Source organism: Mytilus galloprovincialis, chromosome 2, assembly GCF_965363235.1.
Source record: "Mytilus galloprovincialis chromosome 2, xbMytGall1.hap1.1, whole genome shotgun sequence".
In the NCBI taxonomy this organism is placed as follows: Eukaryota; Metazoa; Mollusca; class Bivalvia; order Mytilida; family Mytilidae; genus Mytilus; species Mytilus galloprovincialis.
In genome coordinates, this window is record NC_134839.1 from 34,314,500 (window position 1) to 34,335,398 (window position 20,899).

Genomic DNA, 20,899 nt, shown 5'->3' on the forward strand with positions numbered 1-20,899 from the left:
TGTAATGTTTTAGTTACACAATTACATTATATTTTTAAATGTGTCTACAATCTTGGCCTTATTATCAAGAAACATTAACATGTAATAGAGAACACCTTGTATTGAATCAGCAGTATTTACACAATATTACTATACATTTAATTGTCTACAATCTTGGCCTTATTATTAAGAAACATTTACATGTAATAGAGAACACCTTGTATTGAATAAGCAGTATTTACAGTATTTATATCTTATTACTACAATATCATTCAACAACTACTGACTTTAAAACAATTTGTCCAGTAGATACATGAGGGTGGTAATGGGGGTACCTTCATGACGAATAAAAGTAAAAATTCTAGCCAAATAAAGTAAACAGTAATTTTTGGTGCACGACGATAAAATGAACACGTTCTTTTATACAATAAAAAAATTGACTGATTTTGACAAATCACATTACATTTCCCCCCAAAATGACGGTAATGATAAATATTTGACACCTTTGACGAATCATGATAAGGATAGTTTGACGATTCACGTTAAAACTTTAACCAATTTGATGCTAACAGTAGCTGAAAATGACTGTTTGATGGCCGACGGTAAAGGGTATTACTACCCTCATACATCAGAACAGGGTCTCGTTTGTAATAATTCTATTACTTCCATAAGTGTCCTGTAGGCTATCATTTTCTTATCAGAAATTTCATAATTTTAGAAAATACAGAAATGTATAACAACGTTTAAACATCTAACCTTGATAAAATATAAACAAAAAAGAAATGTTTATTATATTAGACAGCAGAGATATACAGCCATACTAAATAAATAAGAACAACTGATACGAAATACAAAAAAAATATATTAATAGTAAAAGGTACATTATCAATATAACACTCTTAGTTCAAATTCAAAAACTAGAGAAATGTATTTTCTACAGCCTTAGATAAAAAATTTAACATCCCTGGTCTTATCCAGAATGAGAGGTACCAGTTAACAGTTATCCAGTTTCATTGGGGAAGTTTTTGAATGGGTGGTACCAGCAAACAGTTATCCAGTAACGTTGGGAGAGTATTTGAATGAGTGGTACCAGTAAACAGTTATCCAGTATCATTGAGGAAGTTTTTGAATGGGAAGTACCAGTTAACAGTTATCCAGTAACTTTGGGGAAGTTTTTGAATGGCAGATACCAGTAAACAGTTATCCAGTAACATTGGGGAAGTTTTTGAATGGCAGATACCAGTTAACAGTTATCCAGTAACTTTGGGGAAGTTTTTGAATGGTAGATACCAGTAAACGGTTATCCAGTAACATTGGGGAAGTTTTTGAATGGGAAGTACCAGTTAACAGTTATCCAGTAACATTTAAGTTATCTTGAATGGCATTTACCAGTAAACAGTTATCCAGTAACATTTGGATTATCTTGAATGGCAGTAAGGGAGCTACCATTTGATTTTTATGGTGGGGGGTGGGGGCTAGGATGAAAAATTTTGTCCTGCATTTTTTTTTAGTTGTAATCTCTGTCCTGCCTTTTTATTTTTCACTCTATTCGGTCCTGCCTTTTTTTTACCTAAATTGTCATCCTGCATTTTTTTTTTGCAAAGTGTCTCATCCTGCCTATTTTGTTTACTCAAAACTCCTGTCCTGCCTATTTTTTTCAAATTTCATCCTAGCCCCCCCATAAAAATCAAATGGTAGCTCCCTTACCAGTAAACAAATTTCACTTTTAAATTAAATAAAACCCGACAGATAGATTTAAAAATTAACATATCTAGTACAATATAGTTGCAAAGTTTAACTTAGACCCCAATAAAAATAAATTGAATTATATTGTGCCTAGCTAAATCAAAAGTGCTTTTATAATCAGTGATTACCTTTGTCTTTGACATGGTTTGAATATTGAACAGCTGAATTAAATGTGAGGCAACACTGCCAACAAGTATGTGGATTAGTCACGTGTAGCTCTTCATGCTTTGACAACAGGTCCTTACGTCTAAAGGTTAGTACACACAATTTACATTTAAAATCTTGTGATTGTTTGGGGGATATTTTCTTTCTCCGACATGTCAAAGGTCTACCTTTACTATATGTACTCTCAACTTCGACTTCCTCTTGTACAAACATTGGGTTTCCTTCGTCAAAATTTTGCACAATGCCAATATTCAAAGTTTCACAATTAGCGTTTTCTTCGTTTTGAACCTTGTTACAATTTTCCACATTTTCGTCCTCATTTTGACTGTGATTGTAGTTATTGACCTTATCACTAGTACTTTCATTATCACTATCGCTACTTTCCTTGATCTGAAATGGAGTAGCACCACCAGAACTCATTTGGGACAAAAATTTGATCTCTTCCTCGTCAGTCATGCCTTCTGGCATCTGCTGCATGTAAAGCTTCTGTATTCTATTAAAGTTCTCATCCAAACTATTAGGCACACCTCCTGTATTTGTTTGTGGTTCATGTGTTGTGGTGTTTGCCATGTTACTTTGTATCAAACTTCCACTACTGGTATATGGCAAGCTTACAGATATATTTATCAACTCTGAAGTTTTTGCCACCTGTTGTGGCAAACCCAAAGGCTGTGATACACTCAAGGTCTGTGCCACCGGCTGAGGCAAAGACAAGGTCTGTGATATACTTGATGTCTGTGCCACCTGTTGGGGCAATGCCAAGGGCTGTGATATACTTGAGGTCTGTGCCACCTGTTGAGGCAAAGCCAAAGGCTGTGATATACTCGAGGTCAGTGCCACCTGTTGAGGCAATGCCAAGGGCTTTGATAAACTCAAGGTTTTGGACACATGATTAGGCAGAACAGAGGTATGTGACACCTGAGGCCCATGAGTTGTTGACATTAGACTAGTAGGTATGTCTCTTGATGAATGAGGAATATTGTCCTGTACATAATTGCTGAAAATATCCCCATCTTGTAAACTTTCTGTTATACCAGAAGACTGTACTAACTGTCCCAATAGGTCATTGGGGTATGATGTAGCCGATACAGGTACTGAAATGTTATTTAAGTCAATCATGCTTGTGTTTGACATTTTGCCTTGAGTGGTTTGACTAACTTGTCCTGAATTATCAATCAATCTTACAACAGAAGCTTGTGGCACATGAATCAAAGATTTTGACTGCAGATGTGGAGCATTGTCTGAAATCTGTGACACGTTTCCCAATAATAAATGGGAGTTCGAATGATTAATAGGGGTTTGAACTTCCTGCAAACCATGTGATATTGGCCTTTGATTGTTACCATGGTAACTAGGGTAAGTTCTCACAGTTCCAACAGAGGTCAAAATGTCATCAAACATATTCTTACTACTAGATATCTCATTTAACTGTGAACTTGGCGTACTAACAACAGGGTGACCGTCTGCCAATTGTAAGAACTGATCAGAAATCTCAGTCGAAGGGCATGTATCTAATGTCTGAATTAGATCTCCTATGTAAGCTTGTGATGAAAGGAGCGAGTTTGCATAATTCTGATTGCTTCTGATGATGTTTGTATTTGACTGCACTACAGGGGTTGTGTTAGTAGATGCCATTGTAACCATAAGTCTATTACCTGCAGGAGGTGTATGATAATAAGACATTGAAGTTACATGTCTATTAACTAATGGTGCTTTGGTATTGAAAGTAGCGGCTGCAATTGACTGTCTATTCAGGTCAGACTGATACTTAGCAGGCACTACGCCATTAAAGTTGGAACCACGACCCTTATAACCAGAAGACAGTCGTACATGTGAAGGTGCTACTGTACATTGACTCGCTAGGTCCAACCCTTTATCCAACTCAGCGTAATCAACCTTCCTTTTCCCCTTTCTCAGGTTATATCTATCCAAGGAATTAGTTAGTTTGTTACGATCATTGCCTCGCCATCTGTTATCTGGAACACCAGTTTCTGAAGTGGGTACAACATTATTTCCATCTACTTTGTAAGTATACACCGATTGGCCTCTTTCCGAGCTTTCGTTCTGTGAAGATGATATACCAACTGATTTTCTCATTGTGTCATGTGACATGTTTTTGTTTTTACCCTCTTTTGGAAAATTACAAATGAGAGTATTTTTGGCCAAATCAACTCTGAACATGTTTCCATCCTTGTCATATATTGTTGGTGTTTCCTTGTCTGTTTGATTACAATTTGTCTGTTCTGTTGTAACATGGTCCAAAATTCCTGTTTCTACGCGTAATATTTCTGCTGCTGACCCTTCTGAACTTTGAACAGTTTTTTCATTACACATTGAATATATATCATTATTTGTCATACTATTTATTTTTTCAGGTTTTTTATGACATCCACTTAATTCTGGTTTTACTTGTCGGAAAAAGTTTGTAGAATCTATTAAGATTTTATGCTTCCTCATATGTGTTCTCGTTTTCCTTAATGTAAAAATAGGCTGAAGGCAAATTATACACTGCTTCTTTATTTGTTTAGCATGACTGACAAAATGAGACAACCATTTGATTTTTTCCAGTTCATTCAAATCCTCACCACATATTCTACATACAACCTTATTCTTTTTTCTTTCTATTAGAGGTGTAAAATCATCAACATTCATACAAGTTACGAAGCCTTCTTTAATTTTATCTTTGACACTTAGCAATATTGTACATTTCTCACATCGAAAGAATGTAATCAAATCTGAACCAATTGAGAAGATTTGTTCTTCACTTTTGATTTGTATATTGTTACTGACAAATGACTCACCACATTGTATACAATTGTAATCCTCTAACGTGGAGTCTTTTCCTGATTTCAAATAGCCATTTATTTGATGAAAATTTTGTACTGACAGATCTTGATTACTTGCTCCTTTCTCAACAATTACAAAATCAGTTCCTTTAGGAATTCTATCTTCAGATTCTGTCGATAAAACAGAAGTAAAAAGTTCAACATTACTGTTATTCTGAACAGCACATTCATGCTCCGTAGGTACAAAAAATCCACAAGAGTCACACAATGTCATAAACAAAGGCTTTTTAGTTCTACCTCCTTTTTCTGATACTTTTTCTTCCTGTTTTTCTTCTATTTCTCCTCCCATGTGAGGGCTGCTTGCCTGAGTTATTTCCCCTTGAAGAGTTAGATGCATTGCCACATCATCTTGTATATTGGTGTTGTCAACAACATCAGAATAGGAATCTACTTCTACAGAATTTAATGTTTGTGTATTATCTGTTGATTTTGGAGTCACCTTAGTTGATGTAATGTCCTTTTCACTTTGTTCTCTCTCAATTCTCATTTTAGGAGGACCCTGTTCATTGCTTTGAAACTTTTCAATGCGAATATTAACATTGTCTGAATTAGCTGTTCCTTTAATTTCTGCTCTGACTGAAGGCATTATCTTATGTTTATGACTTCCTGTTTTTCTAGAGTTTTGTTTTATCTTAGACGGGTTTTGTTTGATCTCTGGTCCAAGCCTATTAGATGCAGGTTGGATTTTCTCCTGCATTTCAACAGACTCACCATTCACTTTGGTATCTGCTTCCAAAACTCCTTTAGGTGAAATAAAACTATCTAATTTTGTACACAATGGATCATCTATTCCTTTCAAATTGACATCTAACCTTTGAATTTTTACCTTTGAAGACTTATTATTCATAAACTTTTTTGGAAGATTCATCTTCGTTGAAGTTTTATTTGCCCACTTTTTTCTATTTTCAGACTGAGTCGATTGCTTGTCTTCATTTATGTCTAATTTTGTTCTTTTTGCATCTTTTTCATTCAGAGTTTTTTTCACATGGTAATTGTTTTTTATTGTGGTATCTTCTTTTATTAAAAAGACTTGCTCCGTCAATTCTTGGTTCAATGTATCACAATGTTTACGCTTGTTCAATGACGATTTATTTTGGGTTTTATTCTTGTGATTTAATTTATCTAGTGTCAAGGTCATTTTCAAATCCTTTTTGTGTTCTGTAGACAGTTTCGGACAGTCGTGATTGACCATATCTGATTGTTCCTCCAATAACTCCCCACAATTTTTACAATACAGAATATCTTCCGAGTCAGATTCATCAAGAATCGAAAACGGCAAAAAGTCATCCATCATTTCCAATAATGTGAGATTTGATCAAGGATTTTATAGGTTGATGTCAGGTTGTCTTCATCCTTAAGTACTACGATCTCAAAATACTATTATCAATGTTTGGAAAATCTTCTACTAACTGCTTGTTCATTCTAGATCTGAAAAATATACAAAGTTATATCATTTTCAATTGAACAACTGACATCAAAATCACATGATTAAAGTTAAATACCGTAAATTCAGAAATGATCACATGCATTTTTTATTGGCATTTTTTAAGTTGTTAGAAGCTTTTTAGACTAAAATTTGATTTTCATTTTTGTGATATTCAGGAAAATCCTGTTTAGTTCATATAAAAAAATTCAAAACGCGAGTTTTAATTATTGCAATTATAACACTGTCCCCTTTTTTCGCAATATTAAAAACATCGCAATAATTTCTGAATTTAGAGTAGTTAGTAACAGTATGACAGCAGAGCTGAGCATGAATGGTCCTACAGCAGAACTGAGCATGAATGGTCCTACAGCAGAACTGAACATGAATGGTCCTACAGCAGAACTGAGCATGAATGGTCCTAGTTAGTAACAGTATGACAGCAGAACTGAGCATGAATGGTCCTACAGCAGAACTGAGCATGAATGGTCCTACAGCAGAACTGAACATGAATGGTCCTACAGCAGAACTGAGCATGAATGGTCCTAGTTAGTAACAGTATGACAGCAGAACTGAGCATGAATGGTCCTAGTTAGTAACAGTATGACAGCAGAACTGAGCATGAATGGTCCTAGTTAGTAACAGTATGACAGCAGAACTGAGCATGAATGGTCCTAGTTAGTAACAGTATGACAGCAGAACTGAACATGAATGGTCCTAGTTAGTAACAGTATGACAGCAGAACTGAGCATGAATGGTCCTAGTTAGTAACAGTATGACAGCAGAACTGAGCATGAATGGTCATAGTTAGTAACAGTATGACAGCAGAACTGAGCATGAATGGTCCTAGTTAGTAACAGTATGACAGCAGAACTGAGCATGAATGGTCCTAGTTAGTAACAGTATGACAGCAGAACTGAGCATGAATGGTCCTAGTTAGTAACAGTATGACAGCAGAACTGAGCATGAATGGTCCTAGTTAGTAACAGTATGACAGCAGAACTGAGCATGAATGGTCCTAGTTAGTAACAGTATGACAGCAGAACTGAGCATGAATGGTCCTAGTTAGTAACAGTATGACAGCAGAACTGAGCATGAATGGTCCTAGTTAGTAACAGTATGACAGCAGAATTGAGCATGAATGGTCCTAGTTAGTAACAGTATGACAGCAGAACTGAGCATGAATGGTCCTAGTTAGTAACAGTATGACAGCAGAACTGAGCATGAATGGTCCTAGTTAGTAACAGTATGACAGAAGAACTGAGCATGAATGGTCCTAGTTAGTAACAGTATGACAGCAGAACTGAGCATGAATGGTCCTAGTTAGTAACAGTATGACAGCAGAACTGAGCATGAATGGTCCTAGTTAGTAACAGTATGACAGCAGAACTGAGCATGAATGGTCCTAGTTAGTAACAGTATGACAGAGAACTGAGCATGAATGGTCCTAGTTAGTAACAGTATGACAGCAGAACTGAGCATGAATGGTCCTACAGCAGAACTGAGCATGAATGGTCCTACAGCAGAACTGAGCATGAATGGTCCTACAGCAGAACTGAGCATGAATGGTCCTACAGCAGAACTGAGCATGAATGGTCCTACAGCAGAACTGAACATGAATGGTCCTACAGCAGAACTGAGCATGAATGGTCCTACAGCAGAACTGAACATGAATGGTCCTACAGCAGAACTGAGCATGAATGGTCCTAGTTAGTAACAGTATGACAGCAGAACTGAGCATGAATGGTCCTAGTTAGTAACAGTATGACAGCAGAACTGAGCATGAATGGTCCTACAGCAGAACTGAGCATGAATGGTCCTACAGCAGAACTGAGCATGAATGGTACTACAGCAGAACTGAGCATGAATGGTCCTACAGCAGAACTGAACATGAATGGTCCTACAGCAGAACTGAGCATGAATGGTCCTACAGCAGAACTGAACATGAATGGTCCTACAGCAGAACTGAGCATGAATGGTCCTAGTTAGTAACAGTATGACAGCAGAACTGAGCATGAATGGTCCTAGTTAGTAACAGTATGACAGCAGAACTGAGCATGAATGGTCCTACAGCAGAACTGAGCATGAATGGTCCTAGTTAGTAACAGTATGACAGCAGAACTGAGCATGAATGGTCCTACAGCAGAACTGAGCATGAATGGTCCTTATTAATCTACCTTTACATGCTATAGCTTTGTGACTAACCTTTTGATTTAGTAACATGATTCTATCTGTACTATAATGGTTGTACTTCTGTTTGAGGAAGTGGCATAATATTAGTAACAGTTTGCTAGTTACTTAATACAATACATACAGGTTCAGTAAATACAATATGGGGTTGGAGCAAATGTGTAACAAATTTATCTTACCATGGAAGTCTTATATTGGCCATATGATACTTCCATGATCTTACAGACTATCTTTACATGTAATAATAATTTGCCTAGTGGCCTATTAAAGTGATCAAGTCTTCAATATTGGTATACAAAAAACTATTGGGGAATGTGTTCATGGGACACAGATGATGCCCTCCCTTGCATATCGTATAAAGTTATAAATGGGCATAACTGAAGAACGGTAAAAGTGACTTTCAACAAAAATTTGTACTTGATTTAAGTTTTATGGTAATTAGTATTGTTTCATGACATTTGGTCGAGGCAACCTTAAGTTAAGGGGCATAACTCTGGATAGGTTAAAGTAACACCACCAAAATAAATTTTTTTTAATCTGTTTATCATCAATTTCTTCATCTGATGTTTTTGAGAAAATTTCCGATTTTTTTAAATGTTGTGTTGTTTATTTAAAGGAACATATCAGTTCTACTATAAACCACATTAAAACAATTACATAAGATGTATGTTTCATTATAATACGTTATTCTGATTCGCTATCTGCAATCTCACGTTATTTCTTAATCAACTTCATTACACAATGCAATTTATCATTCATCATGACAAAAATCGTGTTTTCATAATTCTAGCTGAAAAATGTAATTATAAGTATTAAATGCTTCTTTTTGTAACTACATAGGGTTGTAAAAGTGTTGACCTTGCGCACATTTTTAGAATGAAGCCATAAAACAAAATGTACTTCAGTCAACGCTTTTACACCCCAATGAAGTTACAAAAAGAAGCATTCAATTCTTAAATAAAACATGCCCACTAACATTCCCATGTATAGTAGATAAGATAATGGCTATAATCTTAGTTCAAGGGTCAAAATGAGTGTATCTTAATAGATTATTGGTAATAATTTTAATAAAGTGATTGGATAAATCAAGAAAACTGTACAAAAGTTTGGCATCAAGTTCAACAATATTACAATAAATAGATATATAGGTCTTTTCATTTGTTACGAGTCAGCATGGTTGTAGAGTGATCAAATAAACAAGTATAAAATAGCAATCATGATTTGCAGAACTTATTTTGTTTTCCAATTTGCACATAAACATTATTTTATGAAATAATAATTGTGAGGTAAAATATCACTTACTCTGTGACTGTCTGCAAGGACTTTTCATATGAAGAATTAACAAAGAAAAGGTATTCACCATTGTCTGGTTTACAGGATGCTAATTAGTGACTAATTATGTTGACAATGATAGGTGTTTACACATTAAAATATATTTAACTTCCCAGGTTGGAGCTTGTACATCAAATTATACACAACAATTGGTCTCAGTGGTTATCAGTTTTCAAAAGTCAATAAAACCACATATTTATAATTATCTCATCAAAAGACAATAATTGTTTTATGCCATATTTCAAGAGAAAGGACCAGTTTAATGACACTCAAACAAAGTACGCTGAACATTTTACTGATATTGTAAATGTAAAGTCAAACGTTTTATGTTATTGTAAATGTAAAGTCAAACGTTTTACCATTATTGTACACGTAAAGTCAAATATTAGACAAAAACACAAATTGTTGGTACAAATTGTAACTAGAGGCTCTAAAGAGCCTGTGTCGCTCACCTTGGTCTTGTGCATATTAAATAATGGACACGGATAAATTCATGACATAATTGTGTTTTGGTGATGGTGATGTGTTTGTAGATCTTACTTTACTAAACATTCTTGCTGCTTACAATCATCTCTCTCTACAACAGTACTTTCTGTGGAAAATGTTATTGAAAATCTTCAAATTTTAAGAAAATTGTTAAAAATTGACTATGAAGGGCAATAACTCCTTAGGGGGTCAATTGACTATTTTGGTCATGCTGACTTATTTTTAGTTCTTACTTTGCTGTACATTATTGCTGTTTACAGTTTATCTCTATCTATAATAATATTCAAGATAATAACAAAAAAAACAGCAAAATTTCCTCAAAATTACCAATTCAGGGGCAGCAACCTAACAACCGATTATCTGATTCATCTGAAAATTCCAGGGCAGATAGATCGTGACCTGATCAACAATTTTACTTCCTGTCAGATTTGATCTTAATGCTTTGGTTTTTGAGTTATAAGCCAAAAACTGCATTTTACCCCCATGTTCTATTTTTAGCCATGGCGGCCATCTTGGTTGGTTGGCCGGGTCACCGGACACATTTTTTAAACTAAATACCCCAATGATGATTATGGCCAAGTTTGGTTAAATTTGGCCCAGTAGTTTCAGAGGAGAAGATTTTTGTAAAAGATAACTAAGATTTACGAAAAATGGTTAAAAATTGACTATAAAGGGCAATAACTCCTAAAGTGGTCAACTGACCATTTTGGTCATGTTGACTTATTTGTAGATCTTACTTTGCTGAACATTATTGCTGTTTACAGTTTATCTCTATCTATAAAAATATTCAAGATAATAACCAAAAACAGCAAAATTTCCTTAAAATTACCATTTCAGGGGCAGCAACCCAACAACGGAATGTCCGATTCATCTGAAAATTTCAGGGCAGATAGATCTTGACCTAATGAACAATTTTACCCCATGTCAGATTTGCTCTAAATGCTTTGGTTTTTGAGTTATAAGCCAAAAACTGCATTTTACCCCTATGTTCTATTTTTAGCCATGGCGGCCATCTTGGTTGGTTGGCCGGGTCACCGGACACATTTTTTAAACTAGATACCCCAATGATGATTATGGCCAAGTTTGGTTAAATTTGGCCCAGTAGTTTCAGAGGAGAAGATTTTTCTAAAAGATTACTAAGATTTACGAAAAATGGTTAAAAATTGACTATAAAGGGCAATAACTCCTAAAGTGGTCAACTGACCATTTTGGTCATGTTGAATTATTTGTAGATCTTACTTTTCTGAACATTATTGCTGTTTACAGTTTATCTCTATCTATAATAATATTCAAGATAATAACCAAAAACAGCAAAATTTCCTTAAAATTACTATTTCAGGGGCAGCAACCCAACAACGGAATGTCCGATTCATCTGAAAATTTCAGGGTAGATAGATCTTGACCTGATGAACAATTTTACCCATGTCAGATTTGCTCTAAATGCTTTGGTTTTTGAGTTATAAGCCAAAAACTGCATTTTACCCCTATGTTCTATTTTTAGCCATGGCGGCCATCTTGGTTGGTTGGCCGGGTCACCGGACACATTTTTTAAACTAAATACCCCAATGATGATTATGGCCAAGTTTGGTTAAATTTGGCCCAGTAGTTTCAGAGGAGAAGATTTTTGTAAAAGATAACTAAGATTTACGAAAAATGGTTAAAAATTGACTATAAAGGGCAATAACTCCTAAAGTGGTCAACTGACCATTTTGGTCATGTTGACTTATTTGTAGATCTTACTTTGCTGAACATTATTGCTGTTTACAGTTTATCTCTATCTATAAAAATATTCAAGATAATAACCAAAAACAGCAAAATTTCCTTAAAATTACCATTTCAGGGGCAGCAACCCAACAACGGAATGTCCGATTCATCTGAAAATTTCAGGGCAGATAGATCTTGACCTAATGAACAATTTTACCCCATGTCAGATTTGCTCTAAATGCTTTGGTTTTTGAGTTATAAGCCAAAAACTGCATTTTACCCCTATGTTCTATTTTTAGCCATGGCGGCCATCTTGGTTGGTTGGCCGGGTCACCGGACACATTTTTTAAACTAGATACCCCAATGATGATTATGGCCAAGTTTGGTTAAATTTGGCCCAGTAGTTTCAGAGGAGAAGATTTTTGTAAAAGTTAACGACGCCAGACGACGACGGACGACAGACGACGGACGACGGACGACGGACGACGGACGCCAAGTGCTGAGAAAAGCTCACTTGGCCCTTTGGGCCAGGTGAGCTAATAAAAGGGTCATAACTCTTGTAAGGATTTGTCTGACAGGTTCATCCAGGATGACATATTTGTAGATATTGTCTTGTCGATTATTTTAGCTATTTCGATCACTATCCATCATAGATTTCAAGATAGTAGGTAAAAACGAAGTAACAGTTAAATCTGTCATTTAAGGGCAATAACTGTGAAGACAATAGGTATAGCTCAACATTCTGAACATTTCTGTATCCCTATCAGTTTTTAAAACTAATAAAAACAAGAATGTGTCCCCAGTACACGGATGCCCCATCCCAAATATTATTTTCTATGTTTGATGGACAGTGAAAATGGGTGGAAATCTCTAATTTGGCATTAAAATTAGAAAGATCATATCATAGGGAACATGTGTACTAAGTTTTAAGTTGATAGGACTTCAACTTCATCATAAACTGTTATCACAGAGAAATATGTCTCGCCTTTTTGTAATTATGATTATGTAAATGTTGAAAACAAAATAGCAATACTTTAACATCTTAAAAAAGTTATGAAAATATTCAAAGTCAATAAACCATGACTGAGTTACATGTCTAAACAATCTCCATGTTAATGAGATGTGCCAATGCTTATACAACTGCATACCAAATATCATCATGACCATTGACTTATTATAAGTCGTTCCAAATCTAAATACAAACATTAACTAGTAAACTATAGAAAAGTTTCAAAGTCAATAAGAGGGGGTGGGCTATATAATTTCCATGGAAACGATACTTGCAAATGATAATAAATTTGCATACCAAATATCATGTTGACTTATTATTAAGCAGTTCATCTTAAACTGATCTAATCACAAACTAATACATGTAAACTAAGATAAGTTTCAAAGTCATTAGACTGTGACTAAGGGGTGAGTCCAAATATTCTCCACAGAAATGAGATGTGCCATACCTTATACAACTGAATACCAATAAAAATTGGCCTACCACTAATGGTTCCCCTTGAATTGACTTAATAATTAACTAATACAAGATAACTCAGAAAAATTTTCAATGTCAATAGACCATGACTAAGGGGGCGGAGCCAAATTATCTCTATGGAAATGAGATATGCAGATGCGTATACAACTACATACCAAATATCATTGACCTACCACTTGTGGTTCCCCATAAACTGACCTAATCACAAACTAATATATGTAAAATAAGCAAGTTTCAAAGTCAATAGACCATGACTTAGGAGGTAGAGCTAAATTATCTCCATGGAAATGAGATGTGCCAATGCTTAAACAAATACCAAATATAAGTGACCTACCACTTGTGGTTCACCATAAAGTAGACAAAATCACAAACTAATACATTGTTGACGATGCTGCCGCCAAGTGATGAGAAAAGCTCACTTGGCCAATCAGCCAGGTGAGCTAAAAATGATATACTAGAATCTCTGCATTTATAATTTTGTAAATATATTATGAATGTTTAAAAAACGTACATTTAATTATACATAACATATATGGGGAACTTTATAGAATACCTATGTCTGTTTGCATTACAGCCAGAATGGTTGGTTTTTGAGAATGTATTGTAATGGATAAAAGAGACAAAATTTCTCCTACAAAATGCAAAATGTGATGATGTTTATCATTAATATATTGTAAATGGTTAAATTATGTATAAGATATGTAAATTCAATGTGGATAAGTTGATGCATATATAGAATAAGCACTTTGTTGGAAAGCTTTTTAATTTATCTGAAATTTGAAACAGCTTACACCTGCTGTTCCATTACTTTTTGTGTTTTTTGTTGTTAAGCTTACATCTGCTGTTCCATTACTTTCTGTGTGTTTTTTGTTGTTATGCTTACACCTGCTGTTCCATTACTTATTGTGTGTTTTTTGTTGCTAAGCTTACAACTGCTGTTCCATTACTTATTGTGTGTTTTTTGTAGTTGTGCTTACACCTGCTGTTCCATTACTTTTTGTGTTTTTGTTGTTGTTAAGCTTACACCTGCTGTTCCATTACTTATTGTGTGTTTTTTGTAGTTGTGCTTACACCTGCTGTTCCATTACTTTTTGTGGTTTTGTTGTTGTTAAGCTTACACCTGCTGTTCCATTACTTTTTGTGGTTTTGTTGTTGTTAAGCTTACACCTGCTGTTCCATTACTTTTTGTGTGTTTTTTGTTGTTAAGCTTACACCTGCTGTTCCATTACTTTCTGTGTGTTTTTTGTTGTTATGCTTACACCTGCTGTTCCATTACTTATTGTGTGTTTTTTGTTGTTAAGCTTACACCTGCTGTTCCATTACTTATTGTGTGTTTTTGTAGTTGTGCTTACACCTGCTGTTCCATTACTTTTTGTGGTTTTGTTGTTGTTAAGCTTACACCTGCTGTTCCATTACTTATTGTGTGTTTTTTGTTGTTAAGCTTACACCTGCTGTTCCATTACTTTAGTGTGTTTTTGTTGTTGTGCTTACACCTGCTGTTCCATTACTTTAGTGTGTTTTTGTTGTTGTGCTTACACCTGCTGTTCCATTACTTTTTGTGTTTTTTTGTTGTTAAGCTTACACCTGCTGTTCCATTACTTATTGTGTGTTTTTTGTTGTTAAGCTTACACCTGCTGTTCCATTACTTATTGTGTGTTTTTTGTTGTTAAGCTTACACCTGCTGTTCCATTACTTATTGTGTGTTTTTTTGTTGTTGTACATGTAGTGATTTTGTGTAATTGATAGATACCCCATAAATGTTGTTTTTCTTTTATATTAATGGAGTTTGCTTCTCATGCTATCAGGGGCGTAGCTGCCGTTAGGCACTTTAGGCACGTGCCTACACATAATTTTTTCACAAATATTTTTTTTATTAAAAAAAATAATAAACAACGTAATCTGTAGATGAAATCCAGTGAAGTTGTCAAAACTCTTTAATTATCGAATGTCATGTGTACACTAGTCCAGTGGCGGATCCAGGGGGGGGGGGGGGGGTTCCGGGGGTGCGCACCCCCCCTTTATTTTTGCCAATCAATGCATTTGTATCGGGACATATGTTTTGCACCCCCCCTGCACCCCCCCTTTCGAAAATTCCTGCATCCGCCCCTGTAGTCTCTCGTCCTTAGTGAATGGATATTGATAGAATTGAATGTTTTTACCTTATATAGAAACTATAAACTAGAAGTTTGGTTCAGATCATTTCACTTCTATCAACAAAAACTTGAATGAACCTTAACTTAGACAAATGAGTTTTTAATTAGTAGTTAGTTTTCAACTAGCTTTCCACTTTGTCTTCACCCGACTTACCAATCGGTTGTTCGTCCGTTTGGCTATGCAGGATGTATAAATACGCAGTCATGTCTGGTCAGAATGGGGACATTAAATCCGATGCCTAGTTGTAGAGAGAATGCAACTCTTTGAGGAGTTCGTAGTTGGTCTACTGAAAGGCAAAATTTCTGCTCCTATCCAATATCTTTAAATTTCCAGACCTTCGTCCTGGACGACACCTATTACAGGACCCAGCTCCAAGTTGTATTTATTGTAAATTTGTTTTTTTGTCCCGAGCTTGCATAAATATTTGACACTGGATGTTTAAAAATCACTCAATCAACTGGCTTCTCTCAGATCTGCGTGTAATGACAACAATTATTCAAATTCCTAAGCAGGTAGGGATTTTACAGTAGAATATATAAAGAAATACGAATTTCTTGAATTTTGTTAGGCATCGACGCCCCCCTCATCAACTATGTCTGTATGTGTTTGTGTGGCTAGGGTGAATGTTTAAAGATTCAAAAGATTGATGGTTGATATCTAGACAAAAGGATAGTTTTATTATATAGTAATATCAGTGTTTAAGTGCCTATTTCTTTTAATGAAGGATCGTCAAACGTATATATCAATCAGAACGGAATAGATATGATAATACCAAACAAGGTGTACTGCTCAATTAAAGGGATACACTGATCTACGCTGGGCAATGCATATTGTAAATATTTTTTTTTATATATATATTTCCGATTGCGTTATTTAATTCACCAGTCAGATGTTATGGTACATTATTCATAATTCTTCGAACTTTTCATCATGTATATTATAATTATCATGATAAGATAACCAGTAAATTTAGTATTCTTGTACATAAAATTTTGCAGCTAAAACGCTGAAAACCGTTTTCCGTCGGGGGGCTTTGCCCCCAATGAACTCCCTATCAGGGCTTTGCCCTGGACCTGCTGGGGGCCTTAAGCGGCCCCCAGACCCCCTGCCGATTGGTGCCTACAGTTGAATTAATACCTAGCTACGCCCCTGGCTATGTGGAGGCTGTGGAAAGTTCATTGATTGATTGTTGGTTGCTTTATGCCGCATGAGCACAAAAAGGCTATATCGCGGCGAGAGCTAATTCGAATATTTTTACAATTTAAAGCATATTTTAAAATAAGACAAAAAGTCCTTCAATATACTAAAATTCAAGACTAAAGCAAATTGAAAAAGTTCATTAAAGGACTTGTGTAAGTGTGTGATGCAGCTATTGTTAATTTAAAAAGATAATCAGCATTTATTGTTGCTATTTTTTTTCTTACAATGAACATAATTGGGTGAGGTTTTGAATACATATCTTGTTAATTTTTCAGAATTCAAAATATTTCTTTGTTTAAAATGGATTATATAGAAATAAGGTCTTACTATTGTTAAGTCCAGCTTATATTCTTTTCTTGTTAATAAACTTTACCCTCTAGTCCATGCTGCAAAATATAATGAACAGAATAAGTTTATACATATACACCGAGCAGACTGTGCAATGGCTGTATAGCCAGTCAAGGTCGTTCAACACTTCTATCATACATATTTGATTTCATATTCTTTTTTAAATATTAATAGACCATGTAGAATTAATAATAAAAATATATAACTGTGTAATTTTGATATTGTGACCTTGACCTTAACCTTTTAATGATTGACCTTAACATCAGTAGACCTTTTCCCTTTGCTAAAAACGTTCGGTTTGATTGTTTTAATACAATAAATGTCTTTCAAATAATCACTATGAAACAACAAATTACACTTTACATTTCTATACTTGCGGTTCATTACCATGATTACTACATGTATATAAAGATAGCATCTGCAACCTTTGATGTATTGAACTAAAAATCATTAAGGCTCTTCACCCTAACTGTATCTTTTGGTTTAGCTTACAAAATATGAAAAAGCAACTCAAGATATCAATTTTTGCATAAAAATTCATTTTTAGTAAAAGTGACCTTAACCTTTAACATTCCAAAATCTATAGTTTTTCTTCCTCTGCCCAGTATGTATTATCTATAAAAGTGTTTCTTCCCCTTCCCAGTTTATATCATGGTTAAAAAAAATATTTCCAATTTATCAAAAGATATTCAGGTTAATATATGGAACCCCTTTATTACAGACACATGTACTAATAGACAAAAGTTAAGCCTTCCAATTGATATTTTCTTCTGTGTTTTTCTATGTTGTGATGTTATACTATTGTTTCAGAAAAAGGGAGAAGGTTTGGTATCATTAAAACGTTTAATCCCGCTGCAAATGTTTGCACCTGTCCTAAGTCAGGAATCTATTGTACAGTAGTTGTCGTTTGTTTATGTAATTTAAACTTGTTTCTCGTTTTTCTTTTTTTTTTATAGATTAGACCATTTGTTTTCCTGTTTGAATGGTTTTACACTAGTAATTTTGGGGCCCTTTATAGCTTGCTGTTTGGTGTGAGCCAAAGCTCTGTGTTGAAGGCTGTACATTGACCTGTAATGGTTTACTTTTATAAATTGTTATTTGGATGGAGAGTTGTCTCATTGGCACTCACACCACATCTTCCTATATCTATAAAACAACAACTTTATTTAACCTCCAAGAAATTTAATTAAACTACAAATACCTCAGTAACAACATTTCCTAACTCTTAAATAGGTAATTCCTGATCTCTTTCCTCAATTATCTGCTGATGTACAGACTTGACTTCTTCAAGCTTTCTAATCAAAGCCTCGCTTGCTTCTTGTTCTCTTTGTCTCTCAAGTTTCTGTTCTTTCTCAAACTAAAGTATATGAATTATTCAAAAGTGAGATTGAAACAAAGAAATTAATATGAAGTGCAATGTGTTTAAGAAAATTGGGAATACATGTATGTCCATGGGACACAGATGATACCCCTGTGATATTTTTATCAAAAATTTAAAAAATCAAACTTTCAAAAAGTGAAATAATCAACATTGCACGTAAGGTTTAATATTTTAGAAGCTTGATCAAAATCCTAAACTATCAAATTTAAAAACAATATTTAGAATTTTAATATTTTAATAATTTGGTTAAAATTTCAAAATTTCAAAACTTTTACACAATTTGAAATGTTGATATTTTAAAACTTTGATCAAAATTCAAAAAATCCAAAATTTCAAAACTTTTTAAAACTTTGAATTAATAAGTGTTACACGGACCCTCCCTCTGTGCATTGTGTGTCTAATGCATTTTAACTTTTTAAATCATTTCTCTCAAGATGCTCATCTTCATGGTGAAATATTTCAGAACAATATAAAACTTTATAAGCCAAAAATAAGAATAAATATATATATATTAATCTTTAATATTTATGATAGATATGTGTACAAGTAAATTGGCACAAATGAGTTTCAAATATTGGCGCAATTGATACATTTAGAAAACAAAATTTGGCGCAAATGATAACCCTGAAAAACAGTAATTGGCGCAAAAGGACTGATTTATCTTGATATATTTTTTCAAATAGAAGTTAATTATCCTCATTCAAACATATCAAATTCAACTCATATAACAAATATTTAATACATTTCTATATTTAGTTTTTTTTCAAAAATATATATCATAATCATGATAATCTCATAAATTCGTATATAATTTTAATACATTTAAATAAAGTTTGTTTTTTATTAAAGTAAAAAAAAAATCTTCGTAGTCCGAGTTTGTTCAATATATTTCTGCATATAAATAATGGTAGGCCGAGTTTGTTACAGTCAGAGTTTGTTATTGTCCGATTTTGTTATAAGCCGATTTTGTTTTAGTCCGAGTTATCCAGCAGCGGATCATTTGATGATAGTGGAAAATAATTTATTGAGGGCTGTGCACCATCATTATAAAACAGGTCATGGAGATCCATGCAACATAGTTGAAATATCAAGGGTCTAAGACCCATCACACAAGTAATAATTAAATCATTCAATAATATGTTGGCATAATTTGGTGCTCATAAAAGACATATCTAAATGTGAAATTAAAATTTAGTGTTTGTTGCAGATTGTGTGTTGCAGACTACTCTGTTAAGTAAGATATGAGGTTGTTCTTGACTCCCTCTGCATTTTATATATTGCCATTGACCTTAATAACATATTTGAAAATATATATGAAGCAATGTTGAAGTCATGAAGAGTCAATGATACAAAAAATAACTTAAATAAACCATAAATTGTAAATTGTAATTTGTAAACAGTGGATTGTCATGATTGTGGATGCTCAATGACAATGTTTACACTTTGAACATTAACCATTTGTAGCTATGCATTAATGGCATACCAAGCAAGGACTGTATCATTTTACATTTAAATGAAATATTGCAGAAGAAAGCCTGTAGTACTCAGTTTTCCCTCGTTAACTCACTACCATTCTTTCAAAGAAAACACATGAGGTAATCCGAATATAAAAACAACAAAATAATAAACAGCACTAAAGACGGAAACCGCTATGAATTTCCGCCAAGCCGGTCACCATCACACTGATCAGTCTGATATATATATATAGCTAGTTAAATTCAAAATTGTCACAACATTCAACTAGACTAACATATTTTGTAAGTTATAATCTCAAAGCATATGAGGGAGTACCGTATATAGCATGGTTACATATTTGAAAAGGGTATTTTTAACATTCTTGCAGATATCTGTGGAGGAAATGAATTTCGGCATAGTTTACGTTCTACGATGAATTTGTACTTACAAATAATGTCTTCTAAAACTAATCTGTTAAATTGCTAAACTATAAAGCCGCCCTGCATACTAATATAGTATAGTATAGTATGACACAAACAACACCAATATTTTCAAATTTCAAATCTTTATCTTCCAGGAAATTACCAATATGCATGCTCAGTCGTTTTATGTAGTTTCTCAAGTTGCAATGCTCATGCAAACATATAAAATTGTCAAAGATTGCTGCAATCTAGCTGCGAACATCCCTTATATTCTAGTTTTTCCTGCAATCTTACTGCAAACATATTTGTTTCTGCAAGCTTGCAGCAAAAAGCTGCAGGTTTGCAGCTAGCTGTTAGGAACAAACATTATTCAAAGGGTTCCTGCAAGCTTTTTGTTTGCAGAAGACCTGCAGCAAGTTTGCAGCAGATGTGCTGCAAACATTTCAGTTCTGTAAGAGTAATCCATGCGGCGATGTAGACCTTTTAAGCCCAAATTAATTTAACTTTCTATTGCCTTAAATATGCAAAGTGAAAGATCCGAAAAATAAACCAATACAGAGCGAATGTTTAGGAAATTATAGC

At 34.3% G+C, this 20,899-nt stretch overlaps 1 protein-coding gene across 2 annotated transcripts; it reads right to left on the bottom strand.

Moving 5' to 3' along the window:
- Window positions 1-1,682: 1,682 nt before the first annotated feature.
- LOC143063438 (uncharacterized) lies at window positions 1,683-20,035 on the bottom strand. 2 transcript variants are annotated; one of them, XM_076235592.1, is made up of 4 exons: window positions 19,924-20,035; window positions 18,261-18,416; window positions 17,039-17,097; window positions 1,683-6,164 (listed from the first exon to the last, which is right to left on the bottom strand). In XM_076235592.1, the coding sequence occupies exon 4, from the start codon at window positions 6,028-6,030 to the stop codon at window positions 1,843-1,845; it is 4,188 nt and encodes a 1,395-aa protein (XP_076091707.1). In that variant the 5' UTR covers window positions 6,031-6,164; window positions 17,039-17,097; window positions 18,261-18,416; window positions 19,924-20,035; the 3' UTR covers window positions 1,683-1,842. The 2 variants fall into 2 exon arrangements, with proteins under 2 accessions (XP_076091707.1, XP_076091709.1); XM_076235594.1 differs by lacking the exon at window positions 17,039-17,097.
- Between the last annotated feature and the right edge of the window lie 864 nt (window positions 20,036-20,899).

Bases quoted from the DNA above. Each gene is read 5' to 3' on its own strand.
- LOC143063438 (XM_076235594.1), bottom strand. From the start codon at position 6,030: ATGATGGATGACTTTTTGCCGTTTTCGATTCTTGATGAATCTGACTCG.